Source organism: Notolepis coatsorum, assembly GCF_963971535.1.
Source record: "Notolepis coatsorum genome assembly, chromosome: 5".
Taxonomy (NCBI): domain Eukaryota; kingdom Metazoa; phylum Chordata; class Actinopteri; order Aulopiformes; family Paralepididae; genus Notolepis; species Notolepis coatsorum.
Genome location: NC_140169.1, coordinates 156,077,737 through 156,101,453, shown reverse-complemented (window position 1 = coordinate 156,101,453; position 23,717 = coordinate 156,077,737). Strand labels below are relative to the sequence as shown.

At 43.9% G+C, this 23,717-nt stretch overlaps 1 protein-coding gene across 1 annotated transcript in view; it reads left to right on the top strand.

The window, feature by feature from the left end:
* The window catches only part of pde11a (phosphodiesterase 11a), a gene marked incomplete at both ends in the record, with an annotated part of 580,355 nt that overhangs the window by 51,229 nt on the left and 505,409 nt on the right, over window positions 1-23,717 (top strand). Inside the window, one exon of the mRNA XM_084314342.1 lies at window positions 2,882-3,040. Coding sequence (XP_084170468.1) covers window positions 2,882-3,040 — 159 coding nt within the window. The remainder of the gene's footprint in view (window positions 1-2,881; window positions 3,041-23,717) is intronic.

Here is a 23,717-nt window from a genome sequence, read left to right as displayed (position 1 = left end):
GCTGCCATTTAGATACACCTTCTGTGATCTAGAGGACAAATAACTTAGTATCCACTTTAAAGCAGAAGAGTTAAAACCATAACATTTAAGTTTATCAACCAGTAGAGAATGGTCCAGCACATCAAATGCAGCACTAAAATCTAACAGCACAGCTCCCACCAACATAGAGTTATCTATAGCTTTAAGCCAGTCATCAGTCATCTGTATCAAGGCAGTAGAAGTAGAGTGACCAGCTCTATAGGCATGTTGAGAATCTGTTGCAAGCTTGTTTGAAACAAAATACTCTTGAATTTGTGAATGCACCAACTTTTCCATGATTTTGCTCAAGACAGGTAAAATACTTATAGGTCTAGAATTTCCCTCATTAAAAGCAGATTTGGTATCCTTAGGTAAAGGAAAAACCTTAGCCTCCTTCCACATCTTTGGAAATAGACCCACATCCAAACATCTATTCATAATATGACATTGGGGCTATATATCACGTTCTGGAGAAAGCTGCAGAAAGAGATGAAAACATACTTATACATTAGACCATACTTTACTATGAATATGTGAATGAAAAAGTTTAACGTTGCTACACAATGAACAATACATATAGGACTTTGAATGGGCCCTAATAATGGCAATGTAGCAATAGAATTTAAAAAGTTATAGCCCTGCAAAGAAGGGGACTTTCTCCATAGACAAATAGAGCTGGCAATCTATGGTATATCATGAATTTAACCTTAGGCAGCCAAAGTGTTAATTGATTTTCGGGGGCTTTTTTTTGTATTTCGGGGGCACTGAATTTTTATGATGAAAATTAACATAAGGATTATAAAACATTGTTGACACTTTATTTTACAGTCTTCGTCCCTATGTTTGATAATGTAATGTTAACGTCTCCATATATAGGGCTCTACGCTAACCTTTTTCCCAAGGAGCACATGTGCTCATAAATAAAATGTTAATAAATAAAATCTAAATAAAAATTTAGGAGCACACAAAGAAATTTAGGAGCACAGTGAAAATTGTTCAAGTAACAGAGTTTATTAACTATTTATCACATGCATATTATACTGTGCGTGTGCACACTATGAATTGAAAATGGGGGACCCTGATGTAAACAAGACGAAAGTCTTTCTCTGGTCTGCATCCCCTTAACAATTGTGTGTATTGAGCTGTACTGTATTGTACCCATTCTGCAATCTGTTAATAAAGTTTTCAATCAAACGCAAAGGATATCGGTTGTCAAGCTGCTTTTGTATGTTGTAGTGTTGTTATGATACCAACATTTTGACTTTGATACAGATAGGAAAGGTAATGGAATATATTATTAGATGACAGAACATTGAAAATTCTTTATACAATTATTTAATTCATTATGAAATAGAAATTCCGTTTTTGGGTGGAACGTTTGTTGCAAGGAGCTAGGGAGGCGGGGACCGCTGCGTGTTACACACAACACAGAGAAATGTCCAAGCGTCTAGCTGCTTCGGTGCGTCGTTAATGTTAACGTCGGAAGAAATTCCCCACTAAGCCCTAAATTCAGAGCAGAGCAGTATCCTAATGACTTTTATGCTTCAGTCGATAAGGTGTTTTGCGAATTCTGTCAACATACCGTGGGGACTGGACCCGCAAAAACACGTGCGAATATCACTTCAAAAAACCATGTCAGCCGGATTCCTCTTTCTCCTCGTCTCTCTTTTGCTCAAAATAAAAATAAATGGGCTTCATGGCTGGCTGATTTTTTTGCGTTGTCTGATTCTGAATGTATAACTTGCCTAAGCCGGTACTGTGACTTTGTTTTCGGGCGCTACTGTGATTGGACGTTTATGCGCCTTGTGTAATGTGGAACTATTAACAGCGCAGCTGTTTTGTAATCGTCACTCGTCTCGAGTAAATGATTTTTCCGGGTCGCGCACACACACATATTATTAGGGGCAAATACAAGGGAAATGCTCGCACTGTAGATCATATATATAATTATATATATAATTAGTAAACTGTCTGGGGCATTTTCTGCCCCCCTTAACTGATTTTCGAGGGCATTTTGTCCATTTTCAAGGGCATTTTGCCCCGAGCCCCTGTTAATTTCAAACCCTGATATATATATATATATATCAACTTTATGTTTTGAATAGCTGTCATTGCAGGGCTTTGAGGGTCACATTTATTGTAGACTCATCTTTTTTATTTCCTTATTTATTCATTCATTATGTATTTATTCATTTTTGTATGAATTCATTTCACATTAGATTAGATTAGATTCAAATGTATTGTCATCATACACAGCACAAAGTACAGTACAACGGAAATAAGTTTGACGTCCAACCAGAGTGCAAATGTAACAGTAAAGTGCAACAGTGATATACAATGTACAGGTGATTAAACTGGGTATAAAATATATTTATATATATATATATTAGTACTACTGAGTAATAGTGCTAATCAGATGTATGTACAGAGTTGTAGTATTAATATTTACAGTAGGGCTGGGGGGCGATTCTTGCTAAAATGTGAATCGCGAGTTTTCTCTCTAAGAATTGAGATCACGATTCTCTCACACGTTTCTTATTTTTTCAATACAATCATTTATTGCACTCTTTCTTAAACAGACAACATAAAATTAAACAACATATATGAAAGTGCTTGACTTAAACTCAAAAGTCTCTTGTAACATACAAAATAACTCAAGTCAGAATCGTCAGCATTTAAAAGAGTAAAGTAAAATGTAAAAAAAAAAATAAAGAATTATAATTCTTTTTTTTTAATTAAAAAAAAATCTAAATTTCGATTAATTGCCCAGCCCTAATGTACAGTGATTACAGGTATAAAGACACAGTAAAGTACAAAAGTAAGATACAATGTTGTTCTTATTCCTATATCCCTGTGTTGCCAGGATCGGCGTTTCAGCGATGAGGTGGACAAGCTGACGGGATACAAGACCCAGTCCCTGCTCTGCATGCCCATCCGCAGCAGCGATGGGGAGATCATCGGGGTCGCCCAGGCCATCAACAAGTGCTCCAGTGGAGCTCTATTCAGCGAGGATGATGAGAAGGTCGGTATTATACTGTTGATATATGAACATTAAAGTAATAATCTGTAACGTTTTGGGTTTTGCTCTCATCTGGGACCAAAAGCCCTAGCGTTACCCGGTGGTAATTATCTGTCTATCTGCCCTGATTGCGTGCATATTTTCCCTAACGGAGTTGCACTTCCGCGTTCGGTTTTTGCGCGATCTGATTGGCCACTGACGTTTTCTTTCAGCGCCAATCGCGTTACTCCTAACAATCGCGCCAGCAGGCTGTTACCCTAACCCTAACCTTAACCCTAACCTTAACCCTAACCTTAACCCTAACCATAACCAACTAACCCTAACCTTAACCCTAACCTTAACCAACTAACCCTAACCCTAACCCTAACCTTTAGGGATGCCCCGATCACGTTTTTTGCCACCGATACCGATCACCGATCGTCGTGAGCCATATCGGCCGATACCGATCCGATACCGATTGTTTTTGATTAAAAAGAAATTAAAAATTATTTTATATAATTTTTTTTTTTTTTTAAATATATATATTATATAATTAGACTTGTACTTGTATTATCTGCGAGACATCGCCACCACGCAACAAGTCAAAATGCTCGCTATCTGCAAACAGCTCCACTGTCTGTGTACTCTAGTAGCCTCCAGCTCCAAAAAGGATTCTCCGGCGCTGCAGCTGGACCCTATTGGTAACTGTGGAGAGTCACAGCCACGTGACCCCGCAGTCGCCATCTCGTCCCCCAGTATAGACGCTACTAAGACAATGGAAAATGACCGACCAGGATGACAGAGGGGGTGTAAAGTGTCACAGCCAACTAAGTGACACTGGGTAGTATGACATCCTGATCTTATATATGATTATGGGGAATGTCTGTAGATTCTTCCTGGACAATGGAATCAATGGAATCAATACAATAAGTTTATTGTATATATTTGTTTAAAATCTAGGCATATGTTACTATATGTGTCTAGATGTGATATGCTTTCTGGCTGGTAAACGCCCAGTCAGAAAGGAATTGAGTAGAAACACGTTATGTGTAAACACATGTTAAGTGCCACAAGTCAACGAGTGACACTTTGTATAGTGTTCTTGTGTTTGTTGTGTATGATTGGAGCTATGTATGTGACCTGTATATTCTTTATACACTTTAAAACTACACTACAGTTAATGGAATATGCAGTCAGACGGGAAACAGAAACCTTTTGATAATGCATGGAGCTGCACAGAGTCCATTTCTCTGTCCATTTCTCTGGAATGTGCAAAAAAAAGGGAGTGACCCACACACAGGCTGGGATGTGAGCAGAGGAGTGAATCTCTGCCTACAAGAGTTAACCCTTTATACATTATAATACAAAAATATACATACATATTATACTTTAAACTACAAAATACATATATGATGTGTGATCAATCAGTGTACCTGTATATATCTGTATATGTATGTGTTGGGCTATGTAAGATATATTACGGCAGTCTGCCTCGTCCTCGTCTCAGAACGAAAGAGGCCCATGGAGGAAGAAGGGGAGTCAGGAAGTTAACCCTTACAGTGAGGAAGCAGAACAGACATGCATTCATGTTCTGAGGTAATGGGGTTTTTCCCAGTAGATGTAATGACTAGAAGGGGAGGAGTACATCCTTACTATGTAGTGTACGTTGGTTGGCTAGTGAAATGACATCACAGTGACATCACTGTATTTGGACCAATAAGCGAAGAGATCTGGGGCCCTTTATAAAGGCCAACTTGCCAGATCACAGTCAGATTTGAGATTTTTAGAGATTTTGAAGATTTTACCATTGTGTTACTTTGGAAGACAAGATGCAGGTTTTGGCTTTGGCAGCCACAAGCCGATCTTAAGAGAAGAGATGTTTTTGTTTTATACTTCTTTTAACTGAGTTGGATATTTCCAATGAAGTCTCATTTGTAACTTGCTTTTTCTAAATAAAAACAGCTTTTTATAATATATCTTTTGAGTCCTTGGACTGATTTCCAGTAGCAATGTGCTCCGATGCCAGCCGACGCCCTGAGTTCCAATGGAGGGTGACTATACATGTACTGTAACCATACAGATTGAATCAACTGACTGGTTAATGCTTTTCAGCTAAAAGATATATATATTATATATATATATATATATATGTATATGCTATGTACTGTAGAAATACTATACATGGAAATGTGTGTTGTTTACGGGTTCCGGTATCTCTGTGTCCAGACGGACTCTGTCGAGTTATGTGGGACCTCGACCGTCTGAATCACTGCAGGGTTAGACGGTCGGTTCCGCTGACGGAGGAGGAGGGGGGAAACAGGAGATGCTGGGGCGTGCAAACAATGATTACGAGTTAGTACAGTGGTAATACTTATCAACAAAGTAGTAATACAACCAAGCTTTCAATTGAGCAGTATTACAAGCCCTTTCGTAAAATAATAATGATGATGATGATGATGATAATAACAAAATAATTGTTTTTATATGCTATAAGAGTTCTCCTAAGACATACATTCGGTTTATTTCAAACAAGAAGAGATTAACAACTCTTCATGATTACATTTCATATCAACTGGATATAACTAGACCAGTGACTTGAAGTAATCTAGACAGAAATAGTAATTGACTCGAGAACTTGGCGAGTTTAGCACATCGCCGGGGGATATCGAGCGGCCACGGGTTTATATCTCGAGTAGGTGATTGAGATATATAGAGACTACCTGTAGCTCTTTTCATGGCGTCCCTTGGGTTAGGGCTGAGATCGGTAAGATAACAGCCAAAATAAAATAAAATAGAAATATTGAAAAAACGGAGAACCGAGCTTTAGAATACACCAGTCAAAGGATATTGATCTGTATGGCCCTCGGTGGAGAGCAGTGGCAAATTAAAGGCATCTGCATAGTGGGGGCATTGCTGGTGGAGCGGTTGAGGCCGCAAAATTGGATTAAAGAAAAAGAAAGTAAAGAAAAAACCTCTCTCTAAAATGTCTGGCAGTTTAGAGAGACATCAGCGCAGCCATACAGGCTGGCAGCGCCGGCTAATAAGCTGGTGCTAATTGAAGGCTACGTGAAGCTGCCAAAACGGCGCTCACTGGAAAACGGGCTGACAAGCCAGGAGCGAGCTGAATGCTAGCTGGGTGGCTACCTAGCCTGGAGCTACGTGAGCTAGCTAAAACGGCGCTCACTGGAATGCAGGCTGACTAGCCACAGGCTAACTGAATGCTAGCTGGGTGGCTACCTAGCCTGGAGCTACGTGAGCTAGCTAAAACGGCGCTCACTGGAATGCAGGCTGACTAGCCACAGGCTAGCTGAATGCTAGCTGGGTGGCTACCTAGCCTGGAGCTACGTGAGCTAGCTAAAACGGCGCTCACTGGAATGCAGGCTGACTAGCCACAAGCTAGCTGAATGCTAACTGGATGGCTACCTAGCCTGGGGCTACGTGAGCTAGCTAAAACGGTGCTTACTGGAATGCAGGCTGACTAGCCACAAGCTAACTGAATGCTAACTGGATGGCTACCTAGCCTGGGGCTACGTGAGCTAGCTAAAACGGCGCTCACTGGAATTCAGGCTGACTAGCCACAAGCTAACTGAATGCTAACTGGATGGCTACCTAGCCTGGAGCTACGTGAGCTAGCTAAAACGGCGCTCACTGGAATGCAGGCTGACTAGCCACAAGCTAACTGAATGCTAACTGGATGGCTACCTAGCCTGGGGCTACGTGAGCTAGCTAAAACGGCGCTCACTGGAATGCAGGCTGACTAGCCACAAGCTAACTGAATGCTAACTGGATGGCTACCTAGCCTGGGGCTACGTGAGCTAGCTAAAACGGCGCTCACTGGAATGCAGGCTGACTAGCCACAAGCTAACTGAATGCTAACTGGGTGGCTACCTAGCCTGGAGCTACGTGAGCTAGCTAAAACGGCGCTCACTGGAATGCAGGCTAACTAGCCAACCACAGGCTAACAAAGCCAGGAGCTGATTGATGGCTAACTAGCCAAGAGCTAACTAGCTCTCCACAGGCTAACAAGCCAAGAGCTAACTGGAGATGCTAGCTCAGGAGGAGATGGCACAACCAATGCTAGCTCAGGAGGAGCTAGCACAGGAGATGCTAGCTCAGGAGGAGATGGCACAACCAACGCTAGCGCAGCAGATACTAGCACAAGAGAAGCTAGCTCAGGAGGAGCTGGCGCACCCAACGCTAGCTCAGGAGAAGCTAGCACAAGAGATGCTGGCGCAGCAGATGCTAACTCAGGAGAGGCTGGCGCGGCAGATGCTAGCTCAGGAGAAGTTGGCACGGGTAGCTCAGAAGAAACTGGCGCAGCAGATGCTAGCTCATGAGAAACTGGCGCAGCAGATGCTCGCTCAGGAGATGCAAGCACAAGAGACGCTAGCTCGCATGTTGAGACATCTCAAAGGACTAGAGATCCCCGAAAGGGCCTCAATGGCGCAACTGATGGAAAGAGAAGTAAGGACCCCCGGTCAAGATCCAGGGGATAACATGGTGGAGAAACTAATCCCACAGGTGCGAGACGGGAGCATGTCTCTCAATGTTGCAGCAGGATCGGTCATGAATGGAACACCTATGCAAGGATCATGCTTACTGCTTGAAAAGCTATTCAGAGGAGTCCCAGGGGGTAACCTACTGGCAGCCCGATGCGCAGCATGGTCACAAGACCAGTTACGTATCGAATGTATGCTGTATGACCAAGTCAAAATGCTATCTGACAAAAGGGGGGCCTCCCAGGAGTTCCCCCCGAAAACAACCAAGGACAGAACAGGGAAAAAGAAGTTTTCCGACACCCAATACCTATCTGCAGACGATTGGGCCGCACTAACCCCAGAACAGCAAGCAGAGATGAGGGCAAAAAGGGAGGAATTCAAAGCCCGGAAGGAGAATCGATAGTATCCTTACCTTCTGGGGCCCTGACACATGACACTCATTTTGTATATATTTTATGTATAATATGTAAAGATGTCCGTCCTTGCTCTAGACCCAGAGCAGCAAGCAGAGATGAGGGCAACAAAGGGAGAAATTACCTTCTGGGGCCCTGACACATGACACTCAAGCAAGTGCAAACTGCACTTGACATACAGCTCATCTGTCAAGAGGAATAATATATAGTGTTATTGTCATTTAGGAAGAAACATGACATAGAATACTACATGCATTTTGTATATATTTTAAGTATAATATGTAAAGATGTCCGTCCTTGCTCTAAACCCAGAGTAAAGTACAGTGAATTTGTAATCTATTTCATTCAGAAGGGATTTCCTGACAGCAACCATTTGGTAGGTTAGCACCCTACCAACCATATCAGCTGCATGAGATGTACACTCACCAGCGACTATGGATAAAAAATTGAGACTCTGCAAACTCTCATCAAGCTTAGCACCTTGACGCGGGGGGACAGAGCGAGCCTCAGGGTCTCTGTATCCGACGGGCCTATCAGATTTGTGGGGACTTGGAAGCTTCAGCATACAGGACGCTGTGGTGCTTAGGCGGCCAAGTCACTGGTTTATAGGTCTGTCAAAACGGATTGGAGGTTCCGGGGCTTAGAACATGAGTTCAAGTGAGTTGGGCTGTATACTAATTGAATAGGTATTAACAGCCAAAAGAATATTAACTGGAATAACTAGAACTGCTGTCAGGTGCCTCTGGATTAGTTACAGATTTGAGTCAACCTTACTCAAGATTGATCTTATCGGCAGAACCTCTCCAACCAAGACTCTTCCTAATGTTCGAGATCTGGAACAATGGTGACGTAGATGGTCTGCAGAGCGCAGCAGACAGCCTAAAAGTGAATTGGTAAAAAAATCTATCAGGAACAAGAGAAGGTTGATAAGTAACAGCTTGAAGTAGCGTTTACTCACGACTAAAGGGTAACGTAATGTTTACTTACAGTCGAAACCTAAGTGGAAAGCTCTACAGTAGAAAGCTCTACACGCGACTAGAAACCTAAAATAAAAGGCTTAAAGTCATACTCGAGTAGAAAGCTCTACTCGGGAATATCACACTTCAATAGAAAGCTCTATTTTTGTGATTACAGTAGCGTTTACTCACGACCAAAGGGTAACGTAATGTACAGGTAAACAGGTCACCTGAACTAGAAGTAACCTAATGTTTACTTAAATTCAGAATAAGTCCTGCATAAGTCCTGCTACTGTGACGGAAGTGGAACCAGCGTAATCATACGGGCTGGTGTTATCGGCAGGGGCTGAGTCTACAAGAGGCTACCTAGCCCGAGTCTACAGCAGGCTAACTAGCCAGAGCTGACACCAGACATAACAGTAACTAACTACCCAGTCTGGACCGAGACAAGCACAACACAGGGTAGACCCCCTGTGTAAGAAGGAAGTGGACGGAAACAACAGTCCGAAAGGCCTGTGAACAATGTGCGCTGGTAAGGGGGACAAAACCTGAACCAGTGCCATCGAGACGAATAGCAGTATCTGAGAGCAGGACTGAGACTACTGGAGGAAGCGGGTGTAATGGCCCAATACTCTGTACCCTACCAGCCCAATACGAACAGGGTGGCAGAGAGAGCTGTACGCTCTATGAAGGATCAGATGAACAAAGTGAATATGTTGCGATCCTGGAATGAACCGACCTCCCTCCTTAGGGTACACCAAGGAGACCGACAGTACAGTTCGGACCGGAAGGATCAGAACCTGCCCTATTTCGGGCCAGGAGCATTCTTAGACGGGGGGGGGGTCCCCTGGAGTCAGTGGACGACGCAGCGAATGGCAAGAAGGAATATACTGACTCAGGTCAGAACTCGGAAATGGAGGAAGACCGGGATAGGTCAAGCTCCAGAGCATCCTCAAGGTCCTCATCTAGACCTCCCAGACCTCCCAGACCTCCTAGACCTCCCAGACCTCCCAGACCTCCTAGACCTCCTAGACCGGACAGAGAGACATAGGCCTGGACCCAGGTTACAGGGCGACGAGAGCCCTGAATGGACCTGAAAGAGAGAAAAGAAATGAGTCCTCTGTGGACTGTATCTGTGATGTCCTGCGAGGCCTACGGACAGGGTCACACGACCAGGCCAACCACCCTTCAATAAAGGACTGCTGCTACAATTCTCGGGGACCCGTGGGGTCGCCCGAGAAGTGACAATTCAACCTACCTCAAACTATGGGAGAGATCCAAGAGGTCAGAGGGGGTGACCCCACGATGACCAAGATGACCAAGATGACCACAAGATGACCACCAGGTGTTGTCTTCAGGTGCGTTGGCCGGGAACAACAGATGCAAGTCTTCCCGCCGGATACCAAGCAACAACGTGACCCCTATCCTGTCGAGCCGTACAGCCAGGGAACAACAGATGCAAGTCTTCCCGCCGGCTACCAGGGTAACAAGGTACCAAGATGGCAGAGGGGGTGTGGAGAGTCACAGCCACGTGACCCCGCAGTCGCCATCTCGTCCCCCAGTATAGACGCTACTAAGACAATGGAAAATGACCGACCAGGATGACAGAGGGGGTGTAAAGTGTCACAGCCAACTAAGTGACACTGGGTAGTATGACATCCTGATCTTATATATGATTATGGGGAATGTCTGTAGATTCTTCCTGGACAATGGAATCAATGGAATCAATACAATAGGTTTATTGTATATATTTGTTTTAAATCTAGGCATATGTTACTATATGTGTCTAGATGTGATATGCCTTCTGGCTGGTAAACGCCCAGTCAGAAAGGAATTGAGTAGAAACACGTTATGTGTAAACACATGTTAAGTGCCACAAGTCAACGAGTGACACTTTGTATAGTGTTCTTGTGTTTGTTGTGTATGATTGGAGCTATGTATGTGACCTGTATATTCTTTATACACTTTAAAACTACACTACAGTTAATGGAATATGCAGTCAGACGGGAAACAGAAACCTTTTGATAATGCATGGAGCTGCACAGAGTCCATTTCTCTGTCCATTTCTCTGGAATGTGCAAAAAAAAGGGAGTGACCCACACACAGGCTGGGATGTGAGCAGAGGAGTGAATCTCTGCCTACAAGAGTTAACCCTTTATACATTATTATACAAAAATATACATACATATTATACTTTAAACTACAAAATACATATATGATGTGTGATCAATCAGTGTACCTGTATATATCTGTATATGTATGTGTTGGGCTATGTAAGATATATTACGGCAGTCTGCCTCGTCCTCGTCTCAGAACGAAAGAGGCCCATGGAGGAAGAAGGGGAGTCAGGAAGTTAACCCTTACAGTGAGGAAGCAGAACAGACATGCATTCATGTTCTGAGGTAATGGGGTTTTTCCCAGTAGATGTAATGACTAGAAGGGGAGGAGTACATCCTTACTATGTAGTGTACGTTGGTTGGCTAGTGAAATGACATCACAGTGACATCACTGTATTTGGACCAATAAGCGAAGAGATCTGGGGCCCTTTATAAAGGCCAACTTGCCAGATCACAGTCAGATTTGAGATTTTGAGAGATTTTGAAGATTTTACCATTGTGTTACTTTGGAAGACAAGATGCAGGTTTTGGCTTTGGCAGCCACAAGCCGATCTTAAGAGAAGAGATGTTTTTGTTTTATACTTCTTTTAACTGAGTTGGATATTTCCAATGAAGTCTCATTTGTAACTTGCTTTTTCTAAATATAAACAGCTTTTTATAATATATCTTTAGAGTCCTTGGACTGATTTCCAGTAGCAATGTGCTCCGATGCCAGCCGACGCCCTGAGTTCCAATGGAGGGTGACTATACATGTACTGTAACCATACAGATTGAATCAACTGACTGGTTAATGCTTTTCAGCTAAAAGATATATATTATATATATATATATATATATATATATATATATATATATATATATATATATATATATATATATATATGCTATGTACTGTAGAAATACTATACATGGAAATGTGTGTTGTTTGCGGGTTCCGGTATCTCTGTGTCCAGACGGACTCTGTCGAGTTATGTGGGACCTCGACCGTCTGAATCACTGCAGGGTTAGACGGTCGGTTCCGCTGACAGAGGAGGAGGGGGGAAACAGGAGATGCTGGGGCGTGCAAACAATGATTACGAGTTAGTACAGTGGTAATACTTATCAACAAAGTAGTAATACAACCAAGCTTTCAATTGAGCAGTATTACAAGCCCTTTCGTAAAATAATAATGATGATGATGATGATGATAATAACAAAATAATTGTTTTTATATGCTATAAGAGTTCTCCTAAGACATACATTCGGTTTATTTCAAACAAGAAGAGATTAACAACTCTTCATGATTACATTTCATATCAACTGGATATAACTAGACCAGTGACTTGAAGTAATCTAGACAGAAATAGTAATTGACTCGAGAACTTGGCGAGTTTAGCACCTCGCCGGGGGATATCGAGCGGCCACGGGTTTATATCTCGAGTAGGTGATTGAGATATATAGAGACTACCTGTAGCTCTTTTCAGTAACGTTACGGTTATTTGGTCATTTCACATTCAGCAAGCCCTCAGCTCCAATACGCATTGAATCAATGTTATAAGACATTGATATCAAGAGCTATCTGTAGCTACTGCTAGCCGGCTAGATGACGTTAAGACAGAACTTTAGTTCAATGGGACATTTCGTTTTGAACAGAGAACTAACGTCAGCTGACGCAAGCTAAGGCAAGCTAACGGAGGTATGAACATGGACTACTAGACTTTCTGGATCATTTGTTGATATCAGGAGCTATCGGTAGCTAGCCGGCTAAATACCGTTAGACAATGCCTACTAAACGTGAATAGTTGACTGGGTAATTTTGTTTAAACAGTAACGATAGCTAGGTAGCTAACGTTAGCTCAGGTCGAATGCACTACAGACTCGAGCAGGGGAGCCTCCTCTCAGTCCTCAGTGTTTACAAACTCTACACGGGGCGGGCGGGGCTAGGGAGGAGGAGCAGCGGCAGTTTGCAGGTTGTGTGTGTCTGAGACAGACAGCGAGTGAGACCTTCGCTTGATCGGTTTCCGCTATCGGCGAATATGACTCAGTATCGGCCGATAACGATCGGTGGCCGATCGATCGGGGCATCCCTACTAACCTTAACCACTAACCTTAACCAACTTCGAAAGAGAGCGACTTCGAAAGAGTCGCCAAGCTTAACCAGTTTGTTAGGAGTAACGTGATTGGCGCTGAAAAAAAACGTCTGTGGCCAATCAGATCGCGCAAACCGAACGCGGAAGTGCAACTCCGCTAGGGAAAATAATATACACGCGCCTGATTGCTCTAAAAATGGTACCCGGTGTGTCTAGTTTAGTTGGATTTATATGTTCTTCCTGGTTACTAGTCAGATCGTCAGTCGTTCGCTGAACATTACCGTGAGTAGTCCTGTGTATTCTTGGGAAAGCCTTATCGCTCCTTGCCACGGAGGATAACTTGAGGACTGCATACTTTTTTTGCAAACCAAAATACTATGCTTTATACTTATAGCACATGCATGAGCCTGGTCTCTTTTGAAATATAACATTGTGAAGTTTCTGATACAATAAGAAAAGTAACATAGGTCTGAACTTGAGTTGTAGAAAAACTTGTTACTCACGTTTTTCTGTAGTAGTTGCAATATCCAGAAGTAGTATTTCCCAAAGAAGACTTTGTCCATAGCCCTGACGTCTTGTGTAGTACATGTCCAAATTTAATTAAAATCCGTTCAGAAATGAGTGATTAGTGGGAAAAAAAGCTCTGCATGTTTCCATTTTCTCATTGACTCCAATGCATTCAGCGCATTTTTTTACTTCCTGTTTTCGCTCGTGACTTCCCCACGTGGGGTATCATTGGAAAGCCACACTCATTGGTTATAACCCTGTCCAGTAATTCTCGCGATCGCCAAATGATTGACGGAGCTATAGATATTGACGGAGCTGGTACTAAAAAAAAAAACTACTTTGGCGAACGCCTCATATATCGGCATGTAACTTGAGAACCGCTGAACAGATTTTGTCGCCTGAAACAATCGACAGGCAACATAATAGGGCTTCAATTCAATATATATATTGTATAAAAAAATATGCACACCCACTAGAGGTCGCCAAAGTGGCGTGTCGCGCTGGTGGGCAAATCGTCCTCAAGAGGGCCCGGGGCCGGGCTATTGCACGTTAAGAGGTTTAACCGCCTGTAGTGTGGTAGTGAAAGGGTTAACCTTCTGTAGTGTGGTTGTGAAAGGGTTAACCTTCTGTATTGTCACAGTGACAGGGTTAACCCTTTGGTAGTGTGCTAGTGAAAGGGTTAAGTTGATAATAACTCCATTACTCAAGGACAGCCTTGGGCTGCGTTGACACTGCAGACGAAAATGGCCCAAATCAGATTTCTTGGCTCATGCAGCGGTGTGACTCAGATCAGTGTGAACGGCACAAATCACATGGAATATATATATATATATATTGAAATTCTTTATTGGGAAAACCACTTGAGATACAGTATCTCGTTTTCGAGATGGTCCCACATTTTGTGCAATGTAATACAGAATCAGAACACATAACGCACAACAAAATGTTTTAACAAAAGACTCATACAAAAACATACAACAGAACAAGTACACAGTACATGATAGGCCTACTCCTCGGCAGCCACCTGACGATGCCACCGCAGGGCAAACTAATATGCTCACCCCGCGATGACACCGCCAGGCAGCCGCTGCGAGAAAGGCCCAACAAAACATTCAAAGGGTGAGTATAGAATACAGGATGGAATCTGACCTTTTGGATTCTGATTTGGACCACTTTCATCATGTGGTCCTGAATCAGATGCAGGTCAGATTTCTTTGCAATGTGACCTCAGTCTGAACAGTCATGTGACTCTCATGTGACCTTTATGTCACTCTCGACATCTGTCAAAAAGGATTGAGCACTAAGGCTTGCAGTGTCAACGTGGCCTTACTCTCTACTGTGTGAAATGAATGGGTAGCAAGGTTCCCTGGCTCAGGAACCCTGGATTAGGCTCCCGCCGGCAGCAAGCTAGCTCAGGAACCCTGGATTAGGCTCCCGCCAGCAGCAAACTAGCTCAGGAACCCTGGATTAGGCTCCCGCCGGCAGCAAGCTAGCTCAGGAACCCTGGATTAGGCTCCCGCCAGCAGCAAACTAGCTCAGGAACCCTGCGTTAGGCTCCCGCCAGCAGCAAACTAGCTCAGGAACCCTGGATTAGGCTCCCGAGCCGCCAGCAGCAAGCTAGCTCAGGAACCCTGCGTTAGGCTCCCGCCAGCAGCAAGCTAGCTCAGGAACCCTGGATTAGGCTCCCGCCAGCAGCAAGCTAGCTCAGGAACCCTGGATTAGGCTCCCGCCAGCAGCAAACTATAGCTCAGGAACCCTGCGTTAGGCTCCCGCCAGCAGCAAGCTAGCTCAGGAACCCTGCGTTAGGCTCCCGCCGGCAGCAATCTAGCTCAGGAACCCTGCGTTAGGCTCCCGCCGGCAGCAAACTAGCTCAGGAACCCTGCGTTAGGCTCCCGCCGGCAGCAAGCTAGCTCAGGAACCCTGCGTTAGGCTCCCGCCAGCAGCAAGCTAGCTCAGGAACCCTGCGTTAGGCTCCCGCCGGCAGCAATCTAGCTCAGGAACCCTGCGTTAGGCTCCCGCCGGCAGCAAGCTAGCTCAGGAACCCTGCGTTAGGCTCCCGCCGGCAGCAAACTATAGCTCAGGAACCCTGCGTTAGGCTCCCGCCAGCAGCAAGCTAGCTCAGGAACCCTGCGTTAGGCTCCCGCCGGCAGCAATCTAGCTCAGGAACCCTGCGTTAGGCTCCCGCCGGCAGCAATCTAGCTCAGGAACCCTGCGTTAGGCTCCCGCCGGCAGCAATCTAGCTCAGGAACCCTGGATTAGGCTCCCGCCAGCAGCAAACTAGCTCAGGAACCCTGCGTTAGGCTCCCGCCAGCAGCAAACTAGCTCAGGAACCCTGGATTAGGCTCCCGACAGCAGCAAACTAGCTCAGGAACCCTGGATTAGGCTCCCGAGCCGACAGCAGCAAACTAGCTCAGGAACCCTGGATTAGGCTCCCGCCAGCAGCAAACTAGCTCAGGAACCCTGGATTAGGCTCCCGCCAGCAGCAAACTAGCTCAGGAACCCTGCGTTAGGCTCCCGCCAGCAGCAAGCTAGTTCGCTAACAAAACTGCCAGTACAGAAACCTCCCCCTCATTGTACCAAGTGTCTGGTGAAGAAAAATTACAGACTAAAATAATTGTTATACATCACAGTGTTCCTTTTAAGTATCGGATGAACACCAGCCGCTGCAAACAGCCAGTCTGCGGCGGATTATAACGCTGTTGGCAGCTTTGAATGTGCTTTAATGAATCATTGTTTCACTGGCATTATGTTACGGAGTCGATTCTCACAACTACTTACTTATTCTCACTTATTCTTCCCTGAAATAATCCTCACTTGTTGAATGTGTTAGTCGATAAATGATAAGCGCATCTCTGTTAAGCACTAGACTTAAAATGATAAGCATGTCTCTGTTAAGCACTAGATTTAAAGAGGTCCTTCTGAACGATTGCATGTGAGAAACACAATTTTGCAGATTTGTAAACAAACACATTTATTCGTCGACAAATTCTATGACTATTAGTGGACTATGAATAGCTTCTGTCGTGGGACAGCTCTATCAGACACATATTGGCTGTTTTCGTTCCCTGTGTTAGCTGGGGCTCCATCTTCACTGAAGTGCCCAGTCTTTTTATAGTCCAGAAACAATCAAGTCACCAAGGCAGAAAACGGGAGAACATTTATATTTAAGCTTATCTAATAATTATTTAATAGGCCGTTCTCATTTCACACCATTAACTACTCCTCATCCCTGTATGAAATATAAAAAAAAAAAAAAAAAAGTGTTATAGCACCAAATCCATCCCTCTTAATGAAACTTTCCACATTTATCGTATTTAATGATTTGGAAAATTAAGGAATTCAAAGCATTTATTATGCTTTACAAACTAAAGCATTTCTGTGGCTTGGAATGATCAAAATAAGTAACCATACTTGCCATACATGTCCTTTTTTGTCAATGCTCTTGATTTCACTCATTGAAATAAATCTTTAAAATGTCTAAAATCTGAGATGTCTTTGCATCATAGTTTGATCATACTTTCTAGTTGCTGTGGAAAAGTGTATCACAAAGTTATTTTGTGAATTAAGTTATATTAATTCCTTAATTCAAGCAGAATCAAATTGTCGGTATACTTATCCTGTGATATTTGGATCAGTAGGTTTGTAGTGTAGAATGCACCTGATTGGCTTGTCTACCTTTCACTCAAGCACTGAAGTTAAGTACAGATCAGGTTGCCTAAATTCTTATCCTAACCCATGTTTGCATGTTTGCGATCTGATTGGCCACTGACGTTTCTGGTCATGTGACATGTGCACCAATCGTGTGACGGCAAGTTCTTTCGACGGTTAACCTTAGGCACTCTTTCGAAGTTGGTTAAGGTTAGAGTTTGTCTTCGAGCAGGGCGATAGAACGCCAGCCCTGATTCCAAACTCTAACCTTAACCAACTTTGAAAGAGTCGCCTAAGCTTAACCAGTGATAAACTAGGCGTTAGGTCGTTTGCAGGCTGTTCGAGGCGGAAATGGGCAAAGACACAGCTCGTCACGCGATTGGGCACACATGTCACATGACCAGAAACGTCAGTGGCCAATCAGATCGCAAACATGCAAACATGGGTTAGGATAAGAATAGACGCGATCAGGTTGCTTGTGCTGGACATGGGTCTTTCCATATTTGAGGAATTGAATTTTTTATAATTTTTTACTTTGCCATATTTATCCACAACACTGTCTCATCAGAAAGAAAGTACTAATCGACCACAGGGGGAAAAAATTTTAAATGGTAAATGGTGCATTTATATAACAGATTTTATCCAAAGCGCTTTACAATTTGTTGCTCACATTTTACCCATTTCACTCACACATTCACACACACATTCACATACCGACGGCGGAGGCGACCGTGCAAGGTGCCGACCTGCTCATCGGGAGCAATTAGGGGTTAAGTGTCTTGCTCAAGGACACTTCGACGCACTGCCCGGGAGGAGCGGGAATCGAACTGGAAACCTCCGGATTACCAGACGACTGCTCTAGGGTACATTATACATTATGTCCCAAAAAGGTACATAATGTAAATTTCATGAATACGTCAGTACAAAGGGTTAAGTGTGGTAGTGAAAGGTTAACCTTCTGTAGTGTGGTAGTGAAAGGGTTAACCTTCTGTAGTGTGGTAGTGAAAGGGCTAACCTTCTGTAGTGTGGTAGTGAAAGGGTTAACCTTCTGTAGTGTGGTAGTGAAAGGTTAACCTTCTGTAGTGTGGTAGTGAAAGGGTTAACCTTCTGTAGTGTGGTAGTGAAAGGGTTAACCTTCTGTAGTGTGGTAGTGAAAGGTTAACTATCTGTAGTGTGGTAGTGAAAGGGTTAACCGTCTGTAGTGTGGTAGTGAAAGGGTTAACCTTCTGTAGTGTGATAGTGAAAGGTTAACGTAAGGTTATGAATATAACCAAGTTCTATGAATACTAGTGACGCTCAGCGTCATCTGCACTAACCTCACTTTGTGCATTTGCACTGAATAAAAATTCACAATGTACCTTTACATACCAACATTCGTCTGGCCACACCCCCATCCGCTACCTTCATAAGCAGGTGTGTGGCCACACACTCGCCTCCTTCCCAATCTTTCACCACAAGGCGAGATCAAAGGCCGCAGTGGCGTCCAGACGCTGAGCGTCACTAGTATTCATAGAACTTGGTTATATTCATAACCTTACGTTCTATATCATACTAGCTTCCGCTGAGCGTCATCTGCACTACGGGAGCTGAGCGGGAGCTTGAAGCTCGACAAATGTACCCCACTGAGGCCCCCCACAACCATCAGAACCGGGGAGGACCGAGCCCCCCCGACCCTCCCTAATGGAGGATGCCCCCCCTATTAGAGGACGGGAGGGAGACGGATCCGACCGTGCGAAGAGAAACTCGAGCAACCCAACGCACAGGGTGAGCAGACCGTGGCTTGACCCCACGACTACGCATACGCACAACCCGCATGCCACCAGGGAACGAACGGAAGGAACAAACCTCATTACTGCCCCAAAATCACGGGGTCAAGAGCAAACTCAACCCCGTGGCAAGGCCGTAGCAGCGGAGCGCGAAGGAAGACCCAGACCCACTGAAGGGACTGGAGCCCCCGGAAAAAGGGGGCCCGGAGAAGTCAACGACGCCACAGCATCAAGACCTCACCAGGCGGTCACTAGTGACACCGCCCCCCACATCGCCAGCGTATTCGGACAGGGCCCCTCCAAGAGCGGGCCCTTCCCCCCACTAGCACGCCTTACCTTAGCACTTTCTGCATTCCTGTGTGTTAGTTGGTTGGATCCACTACACTCCGGTTACTTACTACTGAACGGACGTGTTTTTGCGGACCTCCCAAACTTTCAAACTTTAGACTGTTTTCTTTCTTTTTACCATCTTTTAACCAGTGATCTTAACTGATCACTGTGACTTTTGCTCTTATCGTTTATACTGTTGGATTTATTGGTTTTATGTGACTTTTTACTGGACGTGACCTAAAGCTATCGGCGCTTGTTGTTGCCATAGCTACAGCTACACGCTACAGTACTCACAGTGCTGAGCTCCCCCGAGGAAATGGCTCCAACATCAGATGTCGCAGAGATGCAAACGGAACTGAAGAACATCGAGATACTAGTAGTGGATCTTCTCAAGCGTCAAACGGAGCTAATGTCCAAGCTGGCTAGCATGGAAAAAGCGGACGCAGGCCGCACCGGTAGTCCCTCCTGGGCGACAGTGGTGAGGGGCCGACGGAAGCTCTCCCTTCCTCTATATGATCCCTTTGAATCACCTCAACTATCAAACCGATTCAATCCTCTTTGTAGTGATTCCAGCCTCCTTGGCTCTCCTTCGCTTCCGTCTCCTGCTGCTAGTAGTGTAGCTTTGCTCAAAGACTATCCGATGATAGCTACTAGCCTAGCTACTAGCCAGGCTCCAAGCGAAGCTACCAGGACGGCGGCCCTCTCCAGCTCACAACTCAACCATGGAAGTATATCTGCGCCCCGGAGCAGAAAGCGCTCTGCCCTGTTTGCTCTCGCATCGCCAAGCTCCCCAGACTCACGCGATGGGTCCGACTCCCCAAAGTTTAAACGCCCTCGTCTGCGGTGCTCTGCAACCCATACCAGGATGATCATTCAAACGGCGAGTGTCATCGATGGAAATGCCGCTGTGAATGAGCCCCTCCTCACGGCGCTGCTGCCCGACCAACCGTCTAACTCCGCCAGCAATGCAGACGCTACTCCTGCGGCTTTTCACCATAGAAACCTGGCCATCTACGACGGGGAATGCATCCAGGAACAGCCAGAGATCCTACTCATCGGAGATTCCATCACCAGGTTTTTGCAAATACCACACGGCATTACGTATTGTTTTTCCGGTTTAAAAGTTACTGACTTACTGGAGTGTACTCCCGAAATCATCGAGAGATATCCGTCCGCCCACACCGTTATTATTCATATCGGAGCAAATGACGTAATGGCTAGACAATCCGTTAAACTCCAATCTGACTTTGAATCACTAATACTCACTATTGAAAGCCTGGGTAAAATATGCATTGTGTCTGGCCCCATTCCATCCATAGGTCGTGGATCTGAGCGATTTAGCCGTCTGTTCTGGTTGCACAAATGGCTACAGACCCACTGTACTACTATAGGACTTTGCTATATAAATAACTTTGATCTGCTCTGGTCCAGGAAAGACCATTACAGACCCGATGGCATCCATCCAAACATATCAGGGGTAAATGTGCTAATACATAACGTCATACAAAGTATAGCATCACTGGCCTGACAACCAACCATATCTAGCTCTGTAGACTATATACAGAAGCAGCCTAAACTACAAAAAAACACGTTGAGTGTCATCCCGATTCTGATCACCAAAAGACTAATCAATTACTCATTATCACGTCCCATATGTAAATCTAACCTTATCAATATCAGTGTTCAACCACAGACTATCTCACACCCCACTACAGAACCCGTACAGCTAAAACTAGCACTGTTCAACGTTAGAGCGCTGAAACAAAAATCATTTCTGATAAATGAACTCATAGTAAAACATGGTGTACATTGTATGTTTTTAGTAGAGACATGGTTAGACAATATCACTGGTGTAGCAACACTGATTGAGACCTGCCCTTCCAATTTTAAATTCTATCAATCAAACAGACAGAGTGGGAGGGGAGGAGGAATAGCAGCAATCATCTCCACTCAATTTGTGTGCAATGATATTGACCTGGGAAAATTTTTATCATTTGAATACCTTGCTATTGTATTGAAAACAGAAATGCCAGTAATATGTGTGACATTGTATCGACCACCAAGGTACTCGCCACTCTTCATACAGGAATTTTCAGAACTCATATCGATCTGCATTACCAGGTATGATAGAATCATTCTTAATGGAGATCTAAATATTCATATCAACAAAAAGGATGACCCCAGGGGTTGTGAGTTTCTGAACCTACTGGACAGTTTTGGACTGATGCAACATGTTCACGAGGCCACCCACCAACATGGCAACACTCTGGACCTACTAATAACAACAGGGCTAAACATTGAGAATATATCAGTAAAACAAATTCCAATTTCTGACCATTATTGTGTGTTCTATGGTACAAGCCTAATATTACATAAGACCAGAAGCGAATTCCTAGTTCACAGAAGGCTTCTGGACGCTAGAGCTGAAGCAAAATTCTCTAGTATGATGAAATCATACGACCAATGCAGTGAATCCTCCTTAAATCAGCAAGTGCAAAACTTCCACAGCACCTTGTCAACTGTGTTAGATACTGTTGCCCCTCTAAAGGTTAAAAAGGTAAAAACTGATAGAATCTCTCCATGGCTAAATAAAACCAATGTTAAAGATAACAAGAGAAAATGTAGGATAGCCGAGCGAAAATGGAGGAAACTCAAACTCACAGCTCACTTTAATTTATACAAAGACGCCATGGGCGCATACAATAAGGCAATACAACTTGCGAGAAAGGAATATTTTTCCAAAATGATCTCAGAAAATATGGGTAACTCCAGGGTACTTTTTTCCACCATTGACCGGCTGATTAACATACCACCCCCCCATATACCGCAGCAATCAGCCACAAAATGTGAAGAGTTCGCAGTTTTCTTTAATGAAAAAATATCATTGATTAGAGCAAGCATTACCGCTGATATGGATCTGGCTATGAGTGAAACCCCACCTGAGATAACTATGGGGGAATTCACATGTATTACATTACCTGACCTCTGTAAGATTGTCTCTGAGTGTAATTCCGCCACCTCCTGCCTCGATCCTATACCAACAGCATTTCTCAAGCGGGTGTTTGATAGTGTCTCAAATCATGTCCTTGAAATCATAAATATGTCTCTTCAAACAGGCACTTTTCCAGATGCATTTAAAACAGCTGTAGTAAAACCACTACTAAAGAAAACAAACTTAGATGTAAACAAACTAAAAAGCTATAGGCCAATATCGAACCTTCCATTTATCAGCAAGATATTAGAAAAGATAGTCTCAGTACAAATAAACTCCTTTCTCAAAGATAATAACATCATGGAGGAACTACAATCAGGTTTCAGAACAAATCACAGCACTGAAACTGCCCTTACCAAAATAGTTAGCGACCTCAGGCTAAACTCCGATGCTGGCAAAGTCTCAATTCTTGTCCTATTGGACCTTAGTGCAGCGTTCGATACGATTGACCATAATATCTTGATCAGTCGTCTAGAAAGACTGGTTGGCTTTTCCGATCATGTACTAAATTGGCTCATAACATACATTAAGGGGAGAAGGTTCTATGTTAAGCTTGGAGACAATGTATCCGAGGAACATAACAGCAATTTTGGAGTCGCACAAGGAAGCTGCCTTGGTCCATTACTCTTCTCACTATATATGCTGCCCCTCGGGGACATCATTCGAGACCACAATGTATGCTTCCATAGTTATGCTGATGATACACAACTATATATCTCCGCAGAACCAAATAACACTACAGCCATACAGTCCATTACAAATTGTCTGTTAGCAATAAACAAGTGGATGAACAATAACTTCCTAAAATTAAACGAAAGCAAGACCGAAATCCTATTGATCGGCCCAAAAGCGAAAAGGGAAGTGCTTTGTAAAAACCTGGGGAGTCTGTCATCCTATGTAAAGACTGAGGTTACAAGCCTAGGTGTCATCTTGGACTCAGACCTGACCTTTAAGTCTCATATAAATAAGGCCATGAAAACGTCATTCTTCCACCTAAGAAACATAGCGAAAGTAAGACCTTTCGTAAATAAAAAGGATGCAGAGAAACTTATTCATGCTTTTGTATCAAGTCGGCTTGACTATTGTAATGCACTGTTCACTGGTCTTCCCAAAGCAACCATTGGGAAGCTTCAGCTTATCCAAAACTCTGCAGCTCGATTACTAACTCATACAAGGAGAAGAGAACATATCACTCCAGTCCTGGCCACTCTGCACTGGCTTCCAATAACTCATAGAATTGATTTTAAGGTCCTTTTCCTAACATATAAAGCTCTTAATGAGCAAGGCCCAAAATACATAGCAAATTCCCTAGTTAGTTATCTGCCCTCAAGAACGCTACGGTCATCCACTACAGGTTTACTAGACACGCCCAGAAACCAAAAAAGGATAGGAAGTATGGCATTT